The sequence below is a fragment of the Peromyscus eremicus genome, chromosome 8a, assembly GCF_949786415.1.
Source record: "Peromyscus eremicus chromosome 8a, PerEre_H2_v1, whole genome shotgun sequence".
Lineage (NCBI taxonomy): Eukaryota > Metazoa > Chordata > Mammalia > Rodentia > Cricetidae > Peromyscus > Peromyscus eremicus.
In genome coordinates, this window is record NC_081423.1 from 13498300 (window position 1) to 13518512 (window position 20213).

The 20213-nt window shown below is 46.8% G+C and overlaps 1 protein-coding gene across 1 annotated transcript in view; it reads left to right on the top strand.

The window, feature by feature from the left end:
* Window positions 1-20213, top strand: part of LOC131916439 (dedicator of cytokinesis protein 2-like) — an 89442-nt gene that overhangs the window by 28368 nt on the left and 40861 nt on the right. Inside the window, exons 6-8 of the mRNA XM_059269786.1 lie at window positions 3548-3696; window positions 13062-13147; window positions 18807-18963. Coding sequence (XP_059125769.1) covers window positions 3548-3696; window positions 13062-13147; window positions 18807-18963 — 392 coding nt within the window. The remainder of the gene's footprint in view (window positions 1-3547; window positions 3697-13061; window positions 13148-18806; window positions 18964-20213) is intronic.

Here is a 20213-nt window from a genome sequence, read left to right on the forward strand (position 1 = left end):
GACTCCATAGGCCTGAGGGAAGCAGGACCAGGCACCTCTCAGCACTGCTAGGGTGGTTTTCCAAGCTGAAGTTGGAAGGATGGACAGCTCTACATTCACTCTTCTCCCTTTGAACAGAGTGATGTTTTCTCTGTTTGTAAGTCCCCAGAAGGTCTACCAGACTCTGAAACCCAAGACGTCATAACTTGCCTTTGTCGATGTACACGTCAGGGTCTGTGGCAGCATGTAGTGAGCTATTATAGTCTGCCCCCTCTGTCCTGTATTAGCCTCATGAGATCAGCAACCTGTCCAGCTTACTTCTCAGACAGATTCCTACAGGTTTCCAATCTTCCTTTCCTTGCTCATTTTCCTAGTGACCTCAGATCCTTTGTGCTCAATTGTCAGTCTCCCCTGAAGGAATGATGAGCAGTGCCATTGAGTAGATGGGCTGCTCATGTAGAACACACAGGGCCCCGTTGCATCCACACACGTGGGCTTTCCCTGAACTCTCATTTCTAGCAGGGCCCTCCCAGATCCAACACTGCCACACCTAGAGTTAACTTGCTGGCTCCCTGACATTTCTAATTGCCATCTCTTCCCAGTGGTATCCAGCATCTATTATCTAAAAAATTCTCAAACCAATTCCTCTCTTTCCTCCCCTCATACAGCAGCAGGTGTGTTTCTTGAATGAGAATTCTTTTCTTCCAAATGAGTTTCTATTCAATTAGCTACAAATGTTTCTCTGTGAGTTTATGTGCCTATGTATATAAAGATATACAAATCCATGCACTCATTTGGCTATTTAGACAAAAATTCCAATGTGCTCATTTTTTTCAATAAAGGAATAAAATTTCTTCTGGGAACAATGTTAAGTGCCATTGCAATCACGGTGTATTTAAAGATCAGCATCTCTCTTTCTCCTATCTCCCTTTCTCCCAAATATCTCAACAGACTGACTACAGAGAAAACAGGTCAAAAGTATCTAAAAAATTCCTGTCTGCAGCATCTCCATCCTTTATTTTAAAGCATTTTAAATATATCCCTATCGCCCCGGCACCCTCTGATAGTCTACAGGCCTTTGTTGCGTAAGCACGTCCCCATCCCAGTGGCTTTTCTGATAGCTCCAATTACCATCTTCCTGATGTTGCACTCAACTTCGAATCTGAAAACCCTCCTGTTGTTTGAAAAGAGATCTTGAAGGACAAAGACAGAAACCTGTATTAGCAACTACTACACACCAAGTGGAAGAAGTAAGGGCATTTTCTTTTTGTCTATCTGGGCCAAAGTGAGGAAACAAGGTTCAAGTTCAATCCCAGTGCCTTCAGTGATGGGGCCGGTCGCCCAGGAAAGCATTTCTGTGCCGTTCAACTCTGCCTGACTCCCTCATTTACTTCTCATAACTGCAGGTTTCCTTGGGCGATGCCCCTTTTCCCTGGATTTGGGGAAAATCCTCCAACGTGACAGTTTAGGCCGAATGAGGATTGACTTTCATTGACCTTTCCTCTCAGCTCCTTTCCCCACGTTAATCGAAAGGAGCCATGCCAGGCCGCACCCCGTGCCATCTGAGTTTCTGTACCCTCAGGAGCCCTTTGCCCACGTCCTTCCTCACAGTGGAGGAAACCAGGTGGGCTCCTGCACTGTATAGCTCAAGGGGAAAGAGTGGCCACTGCCAAGGCATGGTCACGGTGTCAGCTGCAAGGGTGCCATTGCTGGGATTTTGTCGACCCTCACTCCATGGGGGCGCCGCAGTTCCTAGGAGCTAGTCCTCATCCTTCGCCTCTGTGATGTCGTCATTCTGGGGCTCTGCTCAACTGCCTGCTTTCTGTGCTTCATTCTGAGAAAACAGAACAGCATGGTGGCAATAGTTAATGCCCTGTGACATATGTCATGTGCCATGCATTGACTGGCAGCTCACTGAATAATGGCTTTTTTTATGAGAGGAGGGAGAACATGAATATAAATGTGTGCATATATGGCATGGCATGTATTGGAGGCCCTACCCTCCACCTTGTTTGAGATGGATCTCTTTGTTATGTTTCTGTTGTTTGGACCAGACAGGCTGATCTATCAGCTTCTGCGATTCTCCTGTTTTGTCCTTCAGTCTCCTCATAGTATTGCCGAGATCATATCCACTTGTGCTACATGTCTGGTTTTTACATGGGTTCTGGGGATTCAAACCCAGGTTCTCATGCTTGGGCAGTAAGCCCTTTTACCCACAGAGCCATCTCGCCAGCCCATGACTCATGTATTCTTAAAAATGCTTTATGATATGAATACTATGGTTACCTTAAGTTGTAGGTGAGGACATTGAGGCCCCAGAGGTGAGTCGCACTTGCTCAACATCTTACATCTAGTTGATAATGGTTTCATTTACAACTTCAGGCAGTCAGGCTCCAGAACCAGTGCCCTTAGGGGTTTTGTCTTTGCCATGGGGTGCTGCCTGGTCCTGTGCCAAGTGCACACAGACATAATTTGACATGTCTTCACAAGAGCTGGGTTTGCTCAGCCTTTTGTGAGACACATGTTCACATCAAATAACTAATGACTGAAAGAGCCAGGCAAAGCATTTTCCTCAGTGGATCGACACTGCCTGGGTTTCTAGTCTGTTCTGCATTCAGTGCTGCCAACATGATGAGAACGGGTGAAGGCTTCTGCCCTTGTGGAGCTCAGAACGGGAAGCAGGTATCAACCAAATGGGTCTATAAGTAAAGACATTTCAAAGTAGTGTGAAAGGTTGTGGGTGGAACAGAGTAGGTGTCTGTCTAGCTGAGGTGGAGGGTGAGATACAGGGGAGCGCCTGTCTCCTTGTGTCAGAGCTAAGAGAGAGCCATCCAGGGGACACAGGTGATGACTCAGAAGAGCAGGAAGCAGGCAAGGAAAGCATCCTCAAGGAAGGCCTTGGAGCCACAGAAGCAAAGCAAGCTTGTGGCACTGGAGCCAAGCCGGTATGGCTGAACTGTGGACAGAAAGGGCATGCCCTGTAATGAGGCAGAAAGCATCAGGGGTCCATCTGCCCTAAAGTGCTGTTTTAAATCCTGCTCCCCCTAACCAAGCTGTTCTACAGCTTCTTAGCAAAGAGATGTGCTTTTCTTGTTTCATGGAGCCGTTGTTAGAAACATTTTATCTAGACTGCAGAAGCATGGCTTATGATGCAGACAGATTTAATTCTAAACATGCTTTTGCACCCACCACCATCGTTTCTTTTCAATTAGGGCTGTGTATTGCAGAGGGATGATGCGGGTGGAAGTCCTTGCAAACATGGACTCACTTAAGCATGCCATCGCTATCAGCCTTCCCGAACACTGACGCACTTACACGTGCCATCGCTACCAGCCTTCATACGCTACTGGCCTTCATAAACAGGGCTTCTTTGGGAGGATGCACCTTCCTTTCTTGGCAAGCCAACCTATACATAATGTTCAAAGCTGCCTGGCTCCCGGTAAACAACTACAGAAAAGTTAACTACTGTTTTGACTTCCCTCCTCCTTTCTTCCTTCCCCGGCTTCCAGGAGCAGGGCCTGTCCATCATAGAACTGCTTCATGTACCCCTGTCCCTCCTCTTTTGCAGGCCAGAACAAAATCTGCTTCATCCCAGGCATGGTGGGACCTATATTAGAGATGACACTTATCCCCGAGGCTGAGCTCAGGAAAGCCACCATCCCAATCTTCTTCGACATGATGCTGTGTGAATATCAAAGGAGTGGAGCTTTCAAAAAGGTAAAAATAAAAATGAGGCTGAAAATTCACACCAGCATCCCTAACCCTCAGTCCATTTCCCCATAATGACACCCTCGTTCCATCTGCCTGGGCTCCATTCAGAGGCTTCAATAGGACAAGGACATTATTTGTGTGCCCAGAATGAGCTGGCAGATTACATTTGGCCAGAATTCTATCACAGTTTCTGCCTGAGGCCAAGATGAAAATGCACTCTCCTGCTCTGTTCTTGTTCCATCGCTTTCTCAAGATGAGGGGATCTTCCTTCCAGACGCAGTGACTGCCTAACTGCGTGCCTTAGATGTGCTCTGGCCACATCATGCTTGCTCCCAACTTTGTCTGGCACTCCATCTTCCTGAGTGACTTTGAAAATCTACATTATCCAGAGAAAAAAGAATCCTATTAGCCAAGTGTCACACTCAGGCTGGACTTCAAAGTGGACAGCAAATGGAGTTAGAGGCCTGCCACTCAAGCGGCACCTGTGTGTGTGTGTCAGGAACTCAACACGTCCTTCAGCATGTCAGTCGGAACCCGTGTCAAATGCAAGAATTCTTGGCCAAATATTTTCATTAGAAACTGGGACTTCTAATGAAGAGGGCAAAGGGGCAGGAGGCATTATCAAGGCCAAATAGTTCTAGAAGTTTGGCAGGAGTAGAAAGTGTCCATTCCCATAGCAGGCGCCTGAACCATTGGGTCACTTTCCTATTAGGAAGGTTGGTCTCAAAGCCATCACCAGGAGGCCTGAGCACTCCCCTTGCATTTTGACCACTTCCCAGGAGCCCCACATCCCAGGAGCCCCTCATCCAGTGGGAGCTCCGAGTTCTTCACCTTCACCCAGCATTTCAAGCCCTATCTTGCCTCCTAATAATCCTCCTTGAAAGACCCCTATAAGAGACAGATTCCGAACTCCCTTTCCTTGTGTCCTTAGATGAAGCATATTCCTATGGCCCTTCCCTGGCTCACTGTTTCTTAGGTTCCTGTCCATCAGAGGCCATGCCTGCCGGCTGCTGTTCCAGCTCCACATCCCCAACCCCACCTCCACTCTGGCTGGCTGTTGAGCTTGTCAGCCATTCCTTCTCTTCTGTTCTCCTCTTCACCCACTCTCCAGCCATCCCTCATAGCTCCCCTGGATGACTTTGCCCCACGGGGTGTTCTTTATGTATTTCCTCTGCCTGCTTCTTCCTACTTCTTCATTCTGGACTTTGACTGGTCCTGTAGGGCACATCCCAAGCGCTGTGTCCTTTAAGAGATCTTTGCTTCCCTGCTTGTCATTTTGTGTATTGAGGTATCGACTATTGTATCCTGCCTATAGTCATTTCCGTGTAAGGCTCTTCCTCAACCTCACCTAATCAGAATGGCAATGATGGCCATGACAGACACTAACCAGTGTTCACGGTGTGGCAGACATGGTGCACTCTTTCCTTAGTTTCATTCATGTAGTCTCTCTTATTCCCTTTGAGATGGGTAACACCAATGCCCATCTTACGGAAATCAGAGAAGTGAAGTTTCTAACTGGTGGTTGGTGTCTCAACGGGATGTGTCCGGGTTCTTAGTGTTTTAATCAAAGAATTGAATGAAGGCATGCAGAGATGGCCAGGGAGCAGAGAAACAGTTCTACAGCTGATGAATAATACAGGTCAGATATACTGTCAAGAGTGACTGCAGGCCACAGGAGCCAAAGAGTACCAGGGCATGGCTCACGTTGGGGGCTTCCCCTCATAGGGTCTAGAGTAAGGAGGGCCTGATTAGTAAGGTGTGTAATTTTGGTGCTTCTCTATTTTGGTGGACAGATTAGAGTTATATTTTTTTCTACTCTGCGTGTTCCTTCCCATGGAGCATCTGATTTTAATCATACTCATGTCTAACTATGTACAGATATAAGATGATAAATAGGAATTATTCCCTCAAAGATCACTTGCAGAACAGTTTGTCTTACTGTGCATGCAGCTCAAACCACTGTAGCCTAGATGAAGTACCTACCTTCCTACCCAGGTATGGCTGAGACTGTATTTGAATAGAAACTATCTACAAAGGGAAAGTCTTTGATGGTTGTTAGGGACAGAGAAACATTACATTTTTCAGAGTGGAGTGTATGTGCACCTTGGTGTAGGTGGAAGTCCTAGGTACATTGTTAGGAGAGGCATGTGTGTGCATGGTACACGCAAGTGGAGATCTTAGGTGTATGCATATAGCCCAAACTAAGTGGAGTCCTAGGTTGCTAAGCTGGCATGGCAGAGCTTACAATACCACAGGTTAGCATTATTCCCAAACCCATGCTCTGCCTACTGTATATCCACCCATCAGTATTTCTAGTAAACACCAACTGAAGGAGTGAAGGCCAGTCTCTAGGGCAGTTCTTCCTCCAGTACATTCCATGGAACATCAGTCCAGCAATACCCTCCAAGGAAGAGTGTTTCCAGGGAAAGGTCTTGGGGCACCACTGTGCATTGTGACCCTGTTGGAGATTCCTGGTGCTCACTAACTGGGAGCTGACTCATTGCATGACTAAGGTCTGTTTGATTTCTCAAATGTATCCATAAAGACATATCTATTGGACCCATCATTCTTCCAAATCCAACTTTGGAAAGAGTGGTTCTAAAGGAATAGAGGACTAGTTTGCTGTTATGTTACCTTTGTAAACAGATGCTCTGAATACCCCTTGGGGATACTGGTAGCTCCCAGGTCCCAGAAAGACCAGCTTCCCCTTTGCAGTTAGCCTGAGAAGAAATCAGGCAGAGGAGTGCAGATGGAGAAAAGAACTCCACTTGATCCTTCGGGCTAGAGTGACCTGGAGGTGACAGCCCAGAGTCAGTATCTGAAGACAATTTAGGATCAACCCCCATTTAAAGGAAAATGGGTCTATGAAGCACGGGGACACCTGAAGGCACATGGCATTAGATGTAAAGCCATCCTGCTTCCGTTCAGAGCAGTACCTCCCACCAATTGACACCTTGGAAGAGGCCCCAAACATGGGTATGCAGAGGAAACATTTCTGTACCCAATGGCATTCAGTGTGCTAAACAAGATCTGGTGGCTGTCTGATTGAGACCTCATTGTAAGCACGGTCCCCAATTGCTTCTTTTTGCTGCTCCCTTATCAAAAGAGACAGGACAATCAGGCTGACTAATGGGGCAGGTGCCCTTGTGAAAACTATCAGGGATGTTTGACGGGGGCTCAGGAGGGAGAGGAATTGGCCCAGGTGCATGCTTTGGGCTCAGGGAAGCAGCTGTGGAAGCTCTCCTCTGCAAAGGAGGCAGGCAAGGCCCTGGTGAGGCCCCAAGCAGCCGTGATACCCTTCCTCCCCCCAAAAAGCAAAACCCAGATTGGGGTCTAGAATGTAGGAGCTCTCCTGTGCAAACCAGGCTAACTACATCATTCCCAAACAGTCTGAGAGGAGAGGACCCTGTGCCCTTCTTAGAGAACAAGATTTCCCAGAGGAGCTAGGAGAGCCAAAGAGAAAAGGAGACTCGGCCTTTGCTCCCAGTTCATAACAGGTGTTCTGGCCTAGAACTAATTGTCTTGCCCTTCTGTGGGCTCTTCCTTTGCTTAATTGCCTGAAGAGATCCTAGATGGCTCAGGCCTCAGGCTTCAGGCAAGACTATGCTGCTTCCTAGGGCCATGGTTCATCTGCAGAGACCAACATTGGCTCAAGGGTATTATAATAGGCTTGATAGGAGCCACGAGAGTGTGAGACTCTGAGCATCTCGGTTGGCTGGGGAGGGGAAACCCTAGGAGAAGACCCCTCCTCCCTCTCCTTTGTAATTCTTTGGCCACCTCAAGGCCAGATTGTCCTGTCTCCTCCTGTAGCCCAAGCCCCAAATCCCATAGGCAACTGATCTGAGGGATAAAATTGATGTCCTCTTCATGAGGGGATCCTTCCCTCCCAGACCCTTCCAGGACTCCATCATAACCTAGGATGGGATGCCCCCTCCCTGGTATACTCAGCGAATCTTTTGGTGGAGAGGAGATGTGAATAAGAGGGGCCTTGGATTGGCCACATCATGGCTGCTGTGGCAGGAGGTGCCATTCCCCTGGGGGAGGAAAGCTGGTTGTGTCCTGCCAGTGAGGTGCAGCCGTAGCACTCATCCAGTGTGGAGATTCGTTAGTAAGCCTTTTCCACACTATAGCAGGAGTGCCTGTAGGCCAAAGCTGGTCCTCTGCCCAGAATACTAAATGTACCCATACTGAATGCAGATGTCAAGTCCTCCATCCAACCACATTCCTTGAAAATGGCCTCAGCATAGGGAAAGGCATTCCAGCATAGAGAAGGACACTCCAGTGAATTTTTAAAAAATAATCTTTTTTTGGGAGGGGCAATGTAGTCAAAGGCAAGAGAGCAAAGAAGCTACAAGGAGACAGTTCTAGAAGTTAAGGAATGCTAATCATTGTTTGTGATGCCCTGTGGTAAAAAGACTAGCTGCCTTTCAGGTCACTTCTCTATGGAAAAAGAAAATAAAGTCTCCCTGACTGATGGTGGTAGGAAGGTAGGGCCCTGGGGTAGAAACTGTGGAGTAACCATCTAAGGTGAAGATCATAGAATGGTACTGTGTCCCAGATAGGCTGAGTGCTGAGCCCCTAACTATAGAGAGAGACTCTAGAGACCAGATAGAATCATGCTAAGGAGACTGTAGCCTTTAGTAACAATACCTAGCATCATGCTTGTACACAGTAGGAGCTCAATCATTGCTGAATGAATTAGCAGATCAAGAGGTCAGGTCAGCAGATTCTACTGAGACTGAGTCTTGGCGTAGAGTAGGCATGGTAATTCCAATGGTTTAGATCATGAATGTGGCAAAGATCAACACAGACTTGTGTTCTGAACACCTCTTGTGCTTTGCAGCCTGTGAAGCCCACTGTCTGTAAGCTGAATTAGTTTGGGTCTCTCCAGTTCTGTTCTTCTGACCTGTGAGATGAGTATTATACCATTGCAGATTGCCAACTTGAGCTCTTGGGGAAATGCATGGGGTCAGTTAGTGACCGGATCAAGAAAAGGCACCCTGGTTCCCACAGGCCTCCCTTGTCACATGACATCATCACCTCCAATTTCCTGTCAATCCTGCCCTTACACACCAGCCAGCATTTTGTTAACAAAGGAGTTCAAAGGATGATGGACAGCTTCATCTTTGTTATTCCTCTGCCACCCAGACGTGTAACACCCCGTCCTATTAAAGTCAGCACCAAAAATATGAGGAAGCACTCTTGGTCCCTAAACATCAGCGTTAGAGAATATTCTATCAAAAAAAAAAAAAAAAAAAAAAAAAAGAGGAACACCTGGGATACTGTACAGCAGCTAAGAAAGGCAGCAGAAGTGTGAAAGAAGGTCTGGAGAGCTGAAAGAGAGGGTCCTTTCTGGAAGTGTGGAGTTCTCACACTTGGTCTGAATCGGTTCTCAAGGCTCACACAGGACCTCTGTAAAATCTGACCTCTGCTAAAGTAACTTAATCCCTTAATTAACAAATGCACACTTGACAGGGATGGGGAGAGGAAATGACAAAGGGATATAGATGTGAAGTTGGGGGTGAAGATGGGATTATTTTAGAGGAGAAAGACTGAATCCTAAGTGCTGCATAGTGACAGTGTTGGTGTGGCAAGACCTGATATAGGGACGTGGCAGGGTATGTCTGGGAAGTGTTGCTGTCCTGGGTCTAACCTAGCTAAAGTTCAGTCAACCTTTGCAACCCAAGAGAAAGGGCCTTTGTTTCCGCATCCTCATTTGTAGAGTGGGGATACTGTCCATCTCCCTCCGCTGCTGTAAGGATTACATGCAATTATGATGTCAGCAGCAAGGACCTGTCCATGGTAATCACTGCGAATACTTTCTGAGCATCCACTGTGCCCAAAGCTCCAGGCTTGGTCTTGTACATGTTTTCCCAGTAACTTCTTACACTGCTACCATGAAGTAGGTGCTGTTTCAAACCTGCATTTAATGGATAAAAAGAGTGACATTAGAAAGATTACTTATTCATAATCTCATGGCCAGGGAAAAAATATCCAAGTACCATTCAAGCAATTCTTTTGATGCCAAAGCCCATGGCCATAGGCAACCCTAAACATGGCACAGGATGTGTCTGTCAGAGACCTTAACCCTCCTACCCACCCCGGAAGGTTCAAGAGCTGTGTGCAGTCTCTGGCTCTGCCCCCTCTCTAGTACCCTGCAATTTCTTTCCAGACAGGCTCTTTTGTGACCCTGAGACAAGTGCTTATTTACCCCCATCCACTGCTCTGCTCCAAAGAGCAGTTCATCTCACCAAGAGGAATGGTGCCAGCATTTCCCAGAGAACCGCTCAGACAATAGCAACAAAAATTCTGTGTTTCTCGCCCAGAGCCACTTTCCAGTAGCATTCTGCAGCAATAACGGCAACATTACTGGCAATAACAGGGGGAGCTCTCTCAGGGCACGTGAACTTATGCACAGCTGTAGTGCTGGATGTATGAACCTCCTCTCCTCCTTATGACACTGCGATGCCGTGGATGCCGCTGCTGTGATGTTCTTGAACTGACAAGGGTCGACAAACTACAGCCACCCCAACACCTGTTTTGTAAACACAGCATTGTGGAAGCCATCATGCCAGTGTGTTTCTGTGCTGTCTGCGGCTGCTTTTGCACAACAGAGCTGAGCAGTGGCGACAGAGAGCATCCTGCCCTTGGGGCCCAATGTTTATCCACCGGCCCGTTTCAGAAAACGTTTGCCAGCTTGTGGTATAGCTTAGTTAGCTGGGGCCCAAAAACACCGTCTAGTTCTTCAGTATGGCAGGCAAATGGAGGGAGGATCCAACACCTATACATCACTATTTATTGTTCACCACCAAAGTACCCGATAGAAACAACTTAATATTGGGAATATTTATTCTGGCTCGTGATTTTAGAAGGTTTCTGTCCATCATGGGAGGGCAAACATGGCTTAAGCTAGTGTTTTACATAGGATCTTCACATCACAGTAGGCCAGGAAGAGGAGCATCGCAGGAACCAAGGCCTGTGCTACCTTCAAAGACTCACACCTAATGACCAACTTCTACCAGCTATGGACACCTCCACAAGGTTCCACAGCCTCCCAAAACAGCGCCACCTGCTGGGAAACAAGCATTCAACACCTGAGCCTGCAGGGGATTGAAGGTTCAAATCCAGTGGCCCAGACACAGAGCCTGCTTTTCTATTCATCGTCTTTGGGTTTATTTCTTTGTGTTCTTAATATAGAAGACATCGCTAAGTATCATACCCCTAGCTCCTGACATAGGGAAATCATTAATACAGACAAAATGCCGAACAAATGCATTCTATAAAGGGTAGACTCATTTACAGACTGGCATCCCATTCCCTTCAGACAGTCCTCACCATGTCTCCCTCCTCTCTTCTTTCCTTCCTTCCTTTATAAAGAGAGGAATGGGAAGGCTTCAGGAGAGGCTGAATCAAAGGACTGCCTGGCTGGCTGCATTTTTTTCCCCACCCTTCCTCCCTTCCTCGCTTGAAGTCCCTGCTCCAGCAATATTCTGCACCCCAACCTCCGCAGCTTTGCTCACTCCATTCCCCCATGGGGACTGCCCTTCCCTTCATATTGCTCACAACCCTATCCATTGTTCCAGGCCCCCTTTATCTCTTTCAGAAAGTCTTCCTCAAACTCTGGCCATTTACAGAAATCTCCTTTGTGCTTGCGCTAAATCAGGATAAGTTTTCTGGTCCTTTCTATTGACTCCTGGCACCCTGAGTGGGAGAACAGTGGCATCATATGAATTGTAATTCAGAGGAATATTTTATCCCATCAAGATTTGGACTCAGTGGGTACCATCATTTATGCATAGGAGAGAGCTGCCCAAAGACTTCCACCACTCATCTGAGGACTCACACAGCCCTGCTTCATCTCTAATAGTAACTGACACTTACCCGGGGCTGTGCCAGGCCAGAGATAGCTGCTCTTCATGCATTATTGCATTCAAAGATGACTTTTGACCTCCAGGTCTCATGGGGTATTATGAAGACTGAGTGTGAAGAGGCTGCATTAGAAGCTATATGCCCAGATGCCTCCTTTGATCTCAGAGGCCTTTGCCAAGGTCCCCCTTCCTCTCCACAGGCACCAATTTCATTCATAAATGGTGGAGAGGTGGACTGCATGCTTGGATGCATTCTTCAGAGTATGTATCAAGACAATGCAAACTGTTTTGAGTTACTGTCTTGTAGAAGAGACACAGTAGGATTCGTCAAGACAGTATATTGAATAAGCCATGATCCTCACTGAGCAAAATGCTTCTTGACATTGGCACTAGGGTGAAAACATTCTCTGATTTCAATGCAACAAGATTTGGAAAAACCATGGAAGGATACTTGATTTCTGCAACTAACTTTATCTCTGACTTTTGCTACTGTTATCGGTCTTGACTCCCTGAGAACTTGAGATCTGCTATTTGCTTTATATCTTATTTACCTTATATATTATTTATATTTTCCAGAATTTTTTTCCACTGCAGGTAATGAAACTCCATATATATATATATATATATATATATATATATATATATATATATATATCTCATCCTGTGTATGTGTGTGTGGGAGTATGTAAACATATCAACTCATAAAAAGAAAGGCTTTCAGGGACTCAGAGTGGCATCAGGTCTACATCTCAACCCCTCCTCTGCTTCCCTCCATGGAGCATGGAGTAAATCCAAGCAGATGTTCATTATTGTCATCATTAGCAGCCTCGGACTTATAACATTCTCTTTCTATGTTGAACAAGACTCTCATTGCTAAGCATTCCAACAGAGTCTCAGGTTAGATTCACTGCATCAAACTGAGTCTTCATGACTCCTGGGACATTGAATGTTGGAATACACTGATTAGGAGCTAGGCCTGTGTCCTGGTGTCCACATTTGACATGAAAGAGGTGTCCCTAGCCTGCTTGAGCCCCATGGACTGAGATTGGGTCTGATGTGACTGCCAGACTATGAAGAAAGAATGCAGGGTGGAAATAATAGAATAATAGCGGTCCGTGACAATGTGCCATTGATGCGGGGCCTTGTCATCTGCCTCTGTGCGTGCTTTGGATTCCCTTCCTCTCTCTTTCTTTCATCTTCCTACAAAACTTCTGTTTAACCTTGGAAAGCAAGCTCCAATGAAACAGTATGTGAGAAGCACACACTCTCTCTCCCCTCTCCCTCCCATATCCCCATTTCTAGCCTTCCACCCAGGTCCCTCCCCTCCACCTTCTGAACACTCATAGAATGAATAGAATCCTGTTCAATTTTGAATCCACAGGTCCAGACACTGGGAATGGAAGATAATACTTACTCCCTAAATCTTTGGTTCCACTAATGAATCAAATGTTCCACACATGGCCCTCTAATGTGGTTATTGTTGATTTTCATCCACTTTTCCAGTTTGAAAATGAAATCATCCTCAAGCTGGACCACGAGGTAGAAGGAGGCCGGGGTGATGAGCAGTACATGCAGCTGCTGGAGTCCATGTAAGTTCAGGCTGGAGGACCAGGAAGTCTGTGAAGGGCTGGCCACGGGTAGAGGGTTCTGACTGCAGCGTCTTGAGAAGCTTGTGTTCCTGGGGAGACTCTCCCAGCAGCTCATGGTGCTGAAGTAACTTTTTTTTTTTTTTTTTTGGAGGAAACCACACATTTCCCAGGAAGTAGTTGTGCCTTGGAATTGGTGGGATGGGCTGGATAAAAAGAAACATGGTTGTGTTGGAAAGAGAAAAGAAGCTGCCAGTGTGAAAACAGCCCTTTAGATCTGAAGTGTGGAGTAATTACTGCCATTTTTCCTTTTCCATTTTTTGACAAATTTGTTTGTGAGCAGCTTACATTGTGTGTTTCTCTGATCAGGTTTACTGTCTTGGATCCATACTTCACTGGGTGGCCCCCTAAGTTCAGGGAAGTAAGGACATTGTCAAAGGATGCCAGGAAGAGCTGGGCCCTGCAGGACTTAATGTCTAAGCCCAGAGCAGGCACTGGGCCCTACAAGATTTAGTGTCCAGTCCCAGGGCAGGCACTGGGCCCTGCAGGACTGAGTGTTCCAGTCCCAGGGCAAGGACTGAGCCCTGCAGGACTTAGTGTCCAGTCCCAGGGCAGGCACTGGGCCCTGCAGGACTGAGTGTCCAGTCCCAGGGCAGGCACTGTGCAGGACATAGCACTCAGCATGGCTGGACTTGAAGTCAAGACATTTTTGTTTTGTTTTCACAAATGTTTAGTTATAATTCACATACCATGCTGTCTACCCAGAGTGCACTGCTCACTGATTCAGTGTGTTTGCTGAGCTGAGCAACCACCATAACAACCAATATTAGACCATTTTCATTACTCTGCAAAAGGAGCCCTGCCTTCCTCAAGCACACCTGCTCTATACACATATGCATGCATGTAGAAATCCACTCCCATTTCTTAGCCCCATGCAGCTGTGACTACTTTCTGACTCTGGATTATCTTTTGTGGACGTTTCCTAGACTATGGCCCTTTGTGACCTACTGCTCACTCATTCCTTTTTGTCTTTCAATAACCTGCTGATGGTTATTTAGGCTGTATCTCCTTTGCTCTTAGATTGACTCTGCCATGAGTACAGAAGTATAGTACCTTAGTGTAGAATTGCAAGGTCACAGGGAGATCAGGACAAAGGTCATTAGCCTTTTGAGGTGACAGCAGACACACCAAGGCACAGCTCCACATCCTTTCCCACTGGCCAAGCAGGGGGGCTCCAACACCTCCACTTCCTGTGTCACCTGTTAACATCTGTCCTATCCAATATAGCCATGATTATAAGAGCATGCCGAAGGCCCTTGTGGTCTGATCTCCATTTCCACAGTGGCTGAGGATATTGAACACTTTTCTGGGGCTTATCATCCACTTGTATCTTTGGGGGTGGGGTGGGGGGAACATTGCATTGACTCCTGGCTGCTCTACTTTGCAGCTGTAGGACTCTGGACAAATGGCACAACCCCTCTGGCCTCAGTATCCCCGTTTCTAAAGGGGGAACAATAAGCTCCCGTGGTTATTTCGAAGACTGAGTAATTAGGAAGCATCTGGTACACAGCAGGTACATGTTTAATGAATGTGCTTTGGTCCCTCGGCCTGGCTCCCAGTTCCTGTCATTGGCTGCCTGGTAATTGCCCTGCCTGAGAGGCCTTCTCTTGAGACTTAGGAGGACGGTCAGGCATCCCAATTTCCTGTCGTCTGTGTTCACTGAGGCTCTGGTGTGGCTCTGCTTTTGGCCTCTTTCCTCAATCCTCTCTGAGTGTTTGCCTTTCATGGCAAAGGCATCCAAAAGCTTTGCCCTGGCCCCCTATCATGGTCCTCACCCCGCCCCGCCGTTCATGGTCAGAGCCCAGCAGGAACATAGGAGCCCCTGGAGGCGTGGTCTCAGCTGGCCCTGGCTCTGCCTGATGCTGTACACAGGTGTCCTATACACCTGTATTGCACACCAGATCCACTAGGGAAGAGTTGGGAGAACCACCGGAGAATATCTGATTCTTCAGGGCCAGAAATCAGTGCTTATCTCAAAGTTCTGAGAGGGAAAAATCTAAATATTGACCAGAAGCTGCACACACACACACACACACACACACACACACACACACACACACACACGTTTGCTGTTCTGGCAATTTCCATTTCTATAAGCAGAAGGAGCCCCCGTGGTGGCAGGCTTCAGACTACCAGCAGGACTCGCAAAAGCCTTTCTGAGTGATTCTTTATCAAAGGAGTCCTTGGCGGTCAGGGAAATTAAAGGCAGCTCATTATTTTCCTCCTGAGATGGAGGTGTGAATGATTTTTACACGAAATAAAACAGGCCGAACACGGGAGTCAGGGCCTCCTCAGAATGGCCAAGGGCCCTGGTCCCTGCTCCTTCTTCTAATCCTCCCTGAGCCTCAGTTTCTCTGCCTGTAATTAGAGGTAAATATATAGTCCACCCCTTACATGTTTTCGCAGGGCTGAATGGGAAGGTCTGCAGGGTGTTTCTCACGATTACTTTTCTTTCTTGGCTTCTTTTAGTTTTATTTCATTAACATAGTTACCAATGCCCAGTAGATAGTGTAAGTGCATTGGCTTCTATTGTTACTATCGCCCAAGTGGAATATAACGTAGTCATTGGAAACCCTGAGGCTGCTCATCTTTCTCCAGTTTGGTCCCCCAGTTCCTATAGCACTTCCTTCCAGTCCCTCCTTCAGGACCTGAGCTGGATTAGAATCTCTCTGGACAGATCCAGCCTTCTGGTTCAGCTTAGAAGGTAGATGGTGCTTTTGTGACTAGAACAGGACTTCCTGTCCTATGCCAGCTCCAGTTTTGAATCAAGGGACAAAGCTTAGGCATGGAGTGAGGCTGAGTCCTAGTCCCCACACGCCTTTGTACAGCACACAGGCACTACAGACTTACAGAGCACCCCAGTCCCCTCTACCCTCAGAGCTCTCCTCCTACCTTAGATGGAATAATGAGACCTCTCCCTCTAGGGGCCTCCTATGCTAAGTGTTTTAGTCCCAAGGCCTTGACCTGCAAAGGTGATGTCAGCACACTCCATCCACTGAGGGAGCAGTCATCCACATGGACCCACAATCCCCACAGCTTTCTTTTTGTCACTTAAGACTGCTGTGGGATTCAAAGGAGAGAGTTGTGTGACCTTGACAGGACAGCCATCAGAACCCAGCCCCGAAGGCTTCATATTTCACATATGGTTTAGGGGGTCAACCTAATGACTGCCTTAAGGAATTTCGGGGTTCAGACAGGATAAATAGTGAAACAGGATTAGCGTAGTGTGGGGTGGGGGCAGGCAGTTCTTAGTGCAGAGTGGTATGGTTGCACCCTTGGGTTCATTTTTATCTCTCTCTGTTCCTCCTCTGCTGAACTAGGACCTCCAGGTGGCTGGGTCTTGATGTTCTCCAAACCCATAGTATGTAGAACAATACAGGGTTGTTGAGTGGGTAGATGGTTAAGTGATATCTAACCACCCAGATCACCAATCATCTACAGTGTGAGCAGCCTTCCTGCCTCACTCCAAAAGAACAGACACCAAAACACTCAAGACAAATCTTTTAAACAGTTGTGTCTACAGGATAGCCCAGGACCCTGAAGCACTGGAACTAGGTAGCAGGGTCTCAGATTCCAGTCTAGAGTACTGAATCAGACTCCATGGGAAGAGTGCTCAGATGATGCTCACCCAGGCTGGAGTGTGCAAAGTTGATTGTAGAGGTGGTCCCCAATGCTAGCTAAACACTAGAATGACCTGGAGAGCCTCAGAACAAATCATTGCTGCCCAGGCCTTCAGAGGTTCCAAAGATGTGGCTTGGGCTGGGCATGGCTTTGTGAAAGTTCCCCCAGATATTCTAGCATGGTGGTGGGCTGAGAACTCTTGTTCTGGCCAGGCTTGGACCTGGGTGTGACCTTTGCCTGGCATCCCACACGAAATGCTGGACAGAGTCTGGCTGAATTATCCTCAGCGGGGAGAGCAGGGCTGGAAGTGCCTGTCTCGGAGAAGGAGGTACAGCTGCAGCTGAACCAGACAGGTGTAAATCACAGGCCGTTTGGTTGCTTGTTGAGAGCCGGGAACAAGTGCTTTCCCTAGGGGAAGATGGATGCGCTTGATCCCAGCCACAGCTGGAGATGTCACCTCCTTTCAGTCAGTCATGGCTTCTGGAATGAAATGACCCTCTGAAGTCCTTGCTGTTTTTGTTTGTTTGTTTGTTTGTTTTCTCCTGAGATCTCTTGGGGACTTGCACTACCCAGAGGAAAATGATGAGAAACAAACCCAGCAGCTTGGGTGACCTGAGACACCCGACAACATACTGCAACGTCTGTGGGAAAAATCTCTTCCCAAATCGATGTGATTGGCTTTGTTCCGAAGGTCACCCCTTACACTTCCAGCTGTCCTTTGAACCTTTCTCTGCCTCAATTTCATCTTCTGTAGCTGGGGTGGAAGAATTTTTAGTTGTTGAGATTCCCATGGGAATTTCTCAAGGGCTCTACACAATACCTGGCAGGCACATGTGATTGAGAGTAATGTCACCGTCCCAAGTTTACCTTGCTCGTCTCCCACCCCAACTTGCAGGGACAGGAATAGACTGGTGTCACTCTCTCCACCACACTATACCTAGTATAGTATTTAGCAGCTGATAAGTATTTTAGGAATGGCACAGGTAAAAAATTTATATCGATTTTATAAAGTTTTTTTTTTTTTTTTTTTCAGCCAACGCTCCTATGCTTAAATAGGAAACAAAGCATTTCCCTTTGTTCTTTACCTGGGCCCCTCACCAGAAGGGACCACAATTCCTTGGTGTTTCTCCTTCCTGATACCTTGTGGGCTTGAACACACAGTATTGGGTGATTGAGACAGGGATGCTAGAGTCAAGCTACTGATATTTACCGACTGTGTGACCTTGAGCGAGTTAGGTACCTAGCCCTCCCTTAGTATCCCTATGCATAAGAATCTCATCTCATTAGACCACGATGAGACATTAAACAAGTTCATCTTTTTATGATGCTAAGAACAGCACTAGGGACATGGTCAGTTCTGAAACAACTAAAAAAATAGAAATAAACTTGTTTCGGTATTTACGCATCTCATTTAGCCATATGTTTTATAGAGCTTTTTATGTCAATACTAATTTCTTCTTTAATACTTTTTAATGGCTGCATAGAACCATGTTGTGTGAAAAATACCTCAATGTACTTAACCATTTTCTAGTTGATGGGCACTTCAGATGGTCCCAGCTGTTTCACTATCTGGTACAATTTAAAAACCCTATAAATATACCCTGGTGTAGTTCTGGATATATTTCTATAGTGTACACTCCTATAGGGAAGACATCATGAAGTACAAGATATACACATATAAAGTGTTGCTCGATGTTGTGAAAATCACTACCCAAGATAGTCACCCTGCCATACTCCTAGTGTGGATGTAAATGTAACCAACCCCGCCCACACACTACTGGCCACATGGGAATTTTTTTTATTTTTATTTTTTCCCATTCTGATAGTATAAGAATATTTGTTGTGCTGTATGAATAGATTAGTTTTGGGGTGAAGAAAATATGCCAGCCCGGAGCTTGAGTTCACTGGCCACTTGTGTAGTGTTGCATTCAACAACCACACAGTTTGCTGGTGTGAACACAGAAGCCTTCCCTCCTCACAGCCTGATGGAGTGCACAGCGGAGCACCCGACCATTGCCAAGTCGGTGGAGAACTTTGTGAGCTTGGTCAAAGGGCTGCTGGAGAAGTTGCTGGATTACCGGGGAGTGATGACGGACGAGAGCAAAGACAACCGTATGAGCTGCACAGTGAACCTGCTGGTGAGTGACTGCCAGGTCCCCAGGGACTACGTTGGATCCATATCCTCCTGCAGGCTAAGCTTGGGTCTCTCTTCTGCTCCTGGAAGAGAAGCTAACTGCTGTGGAACTCAAAGGCAGTTAAAATCTCAGCTCCGCATCTATGCTCTGTGTCTTGAGGTTTTCTGTACCTTTGTCTCCTTATATATGAAGTTGGTGGTACACAGATCTCCTATATGGGACTTCATATATCCCACAGAAGGAAGATAACATTGTAGCTAGGGCATTACACGTGCCACCTGCCATTCCTGGAGCTCTGAAAATACAAACCCTGCCCCTCCAGCTCCGCTGTGTGGCCTCTCCTGTCTGGTGTGGACTCTTTTATAACAGCTTAGATATTGCCATTGATTTTTCAGAATGCCAAAGGGACTTTAAAAATCCTGACTACAGCAGAAAGGAATTCAATGCTAATAACTCCACCAGGCCCGATTTACATAAACAGCACAGAGAGGGGTTTTCCAGTTTCTCTCTAAGGAAGGTCAAGAGATGGTTGGAAAAATTGACTGTCACCAGCCAGGCCAGGATGTTCCTGGGACAGCGACATCCAAAGCAATAAGAGGGGAGTAGTGCATGGGACTGCGGTCAGTGAAGGGCATGCAGATGAGTACTTCCGGCCCGCTGCCGGCATGGCCTGGAACAAGTCACTCACCCTTCCCTAAGCCGCAAGAGCATGTGGATGCTCATATCCCACAGTGGCTCTTAGATTGGCCTAGAATCTGTAAGGACTTGTTTTTAATTGTCCCAAGACTAGGACCTCCCGTGGCAGAGTCCAGGCCAACTACCAGTCTAAACAAGCCCTACCTGGAAAGATGGCTCAGCAGGTAAGAGCACTTGTTGCTCTTCTAGAAGACCCAAGTTCAGTTCCCAACAGCCTGTTCACAACTGCCTGTAACTTCAGCTCTATGGGATCTGACACCCCCTTATGGCTCCTATGGACACTGACATACATGTGGCATATCCTCACACAGACACATAAGTTAAAAACAAAACAACAACAACAAAAACAACGTAAATAGCTCCTAAGAACCGGGCTTAGTGGAATACACCTGTAATCCCAGGAGGCTAATGTGGGAAGATGATATATTTGAGACCAGTTTGGAGCTATATAGTGAGACAATCTTAAAAAACAGTAACAACAAAAAGCAATCTTTAAACAAAAACAAAACAACAAACAAAAAGCATCTAAGCTGGCACTGGGGTATTGTCTACTGGAC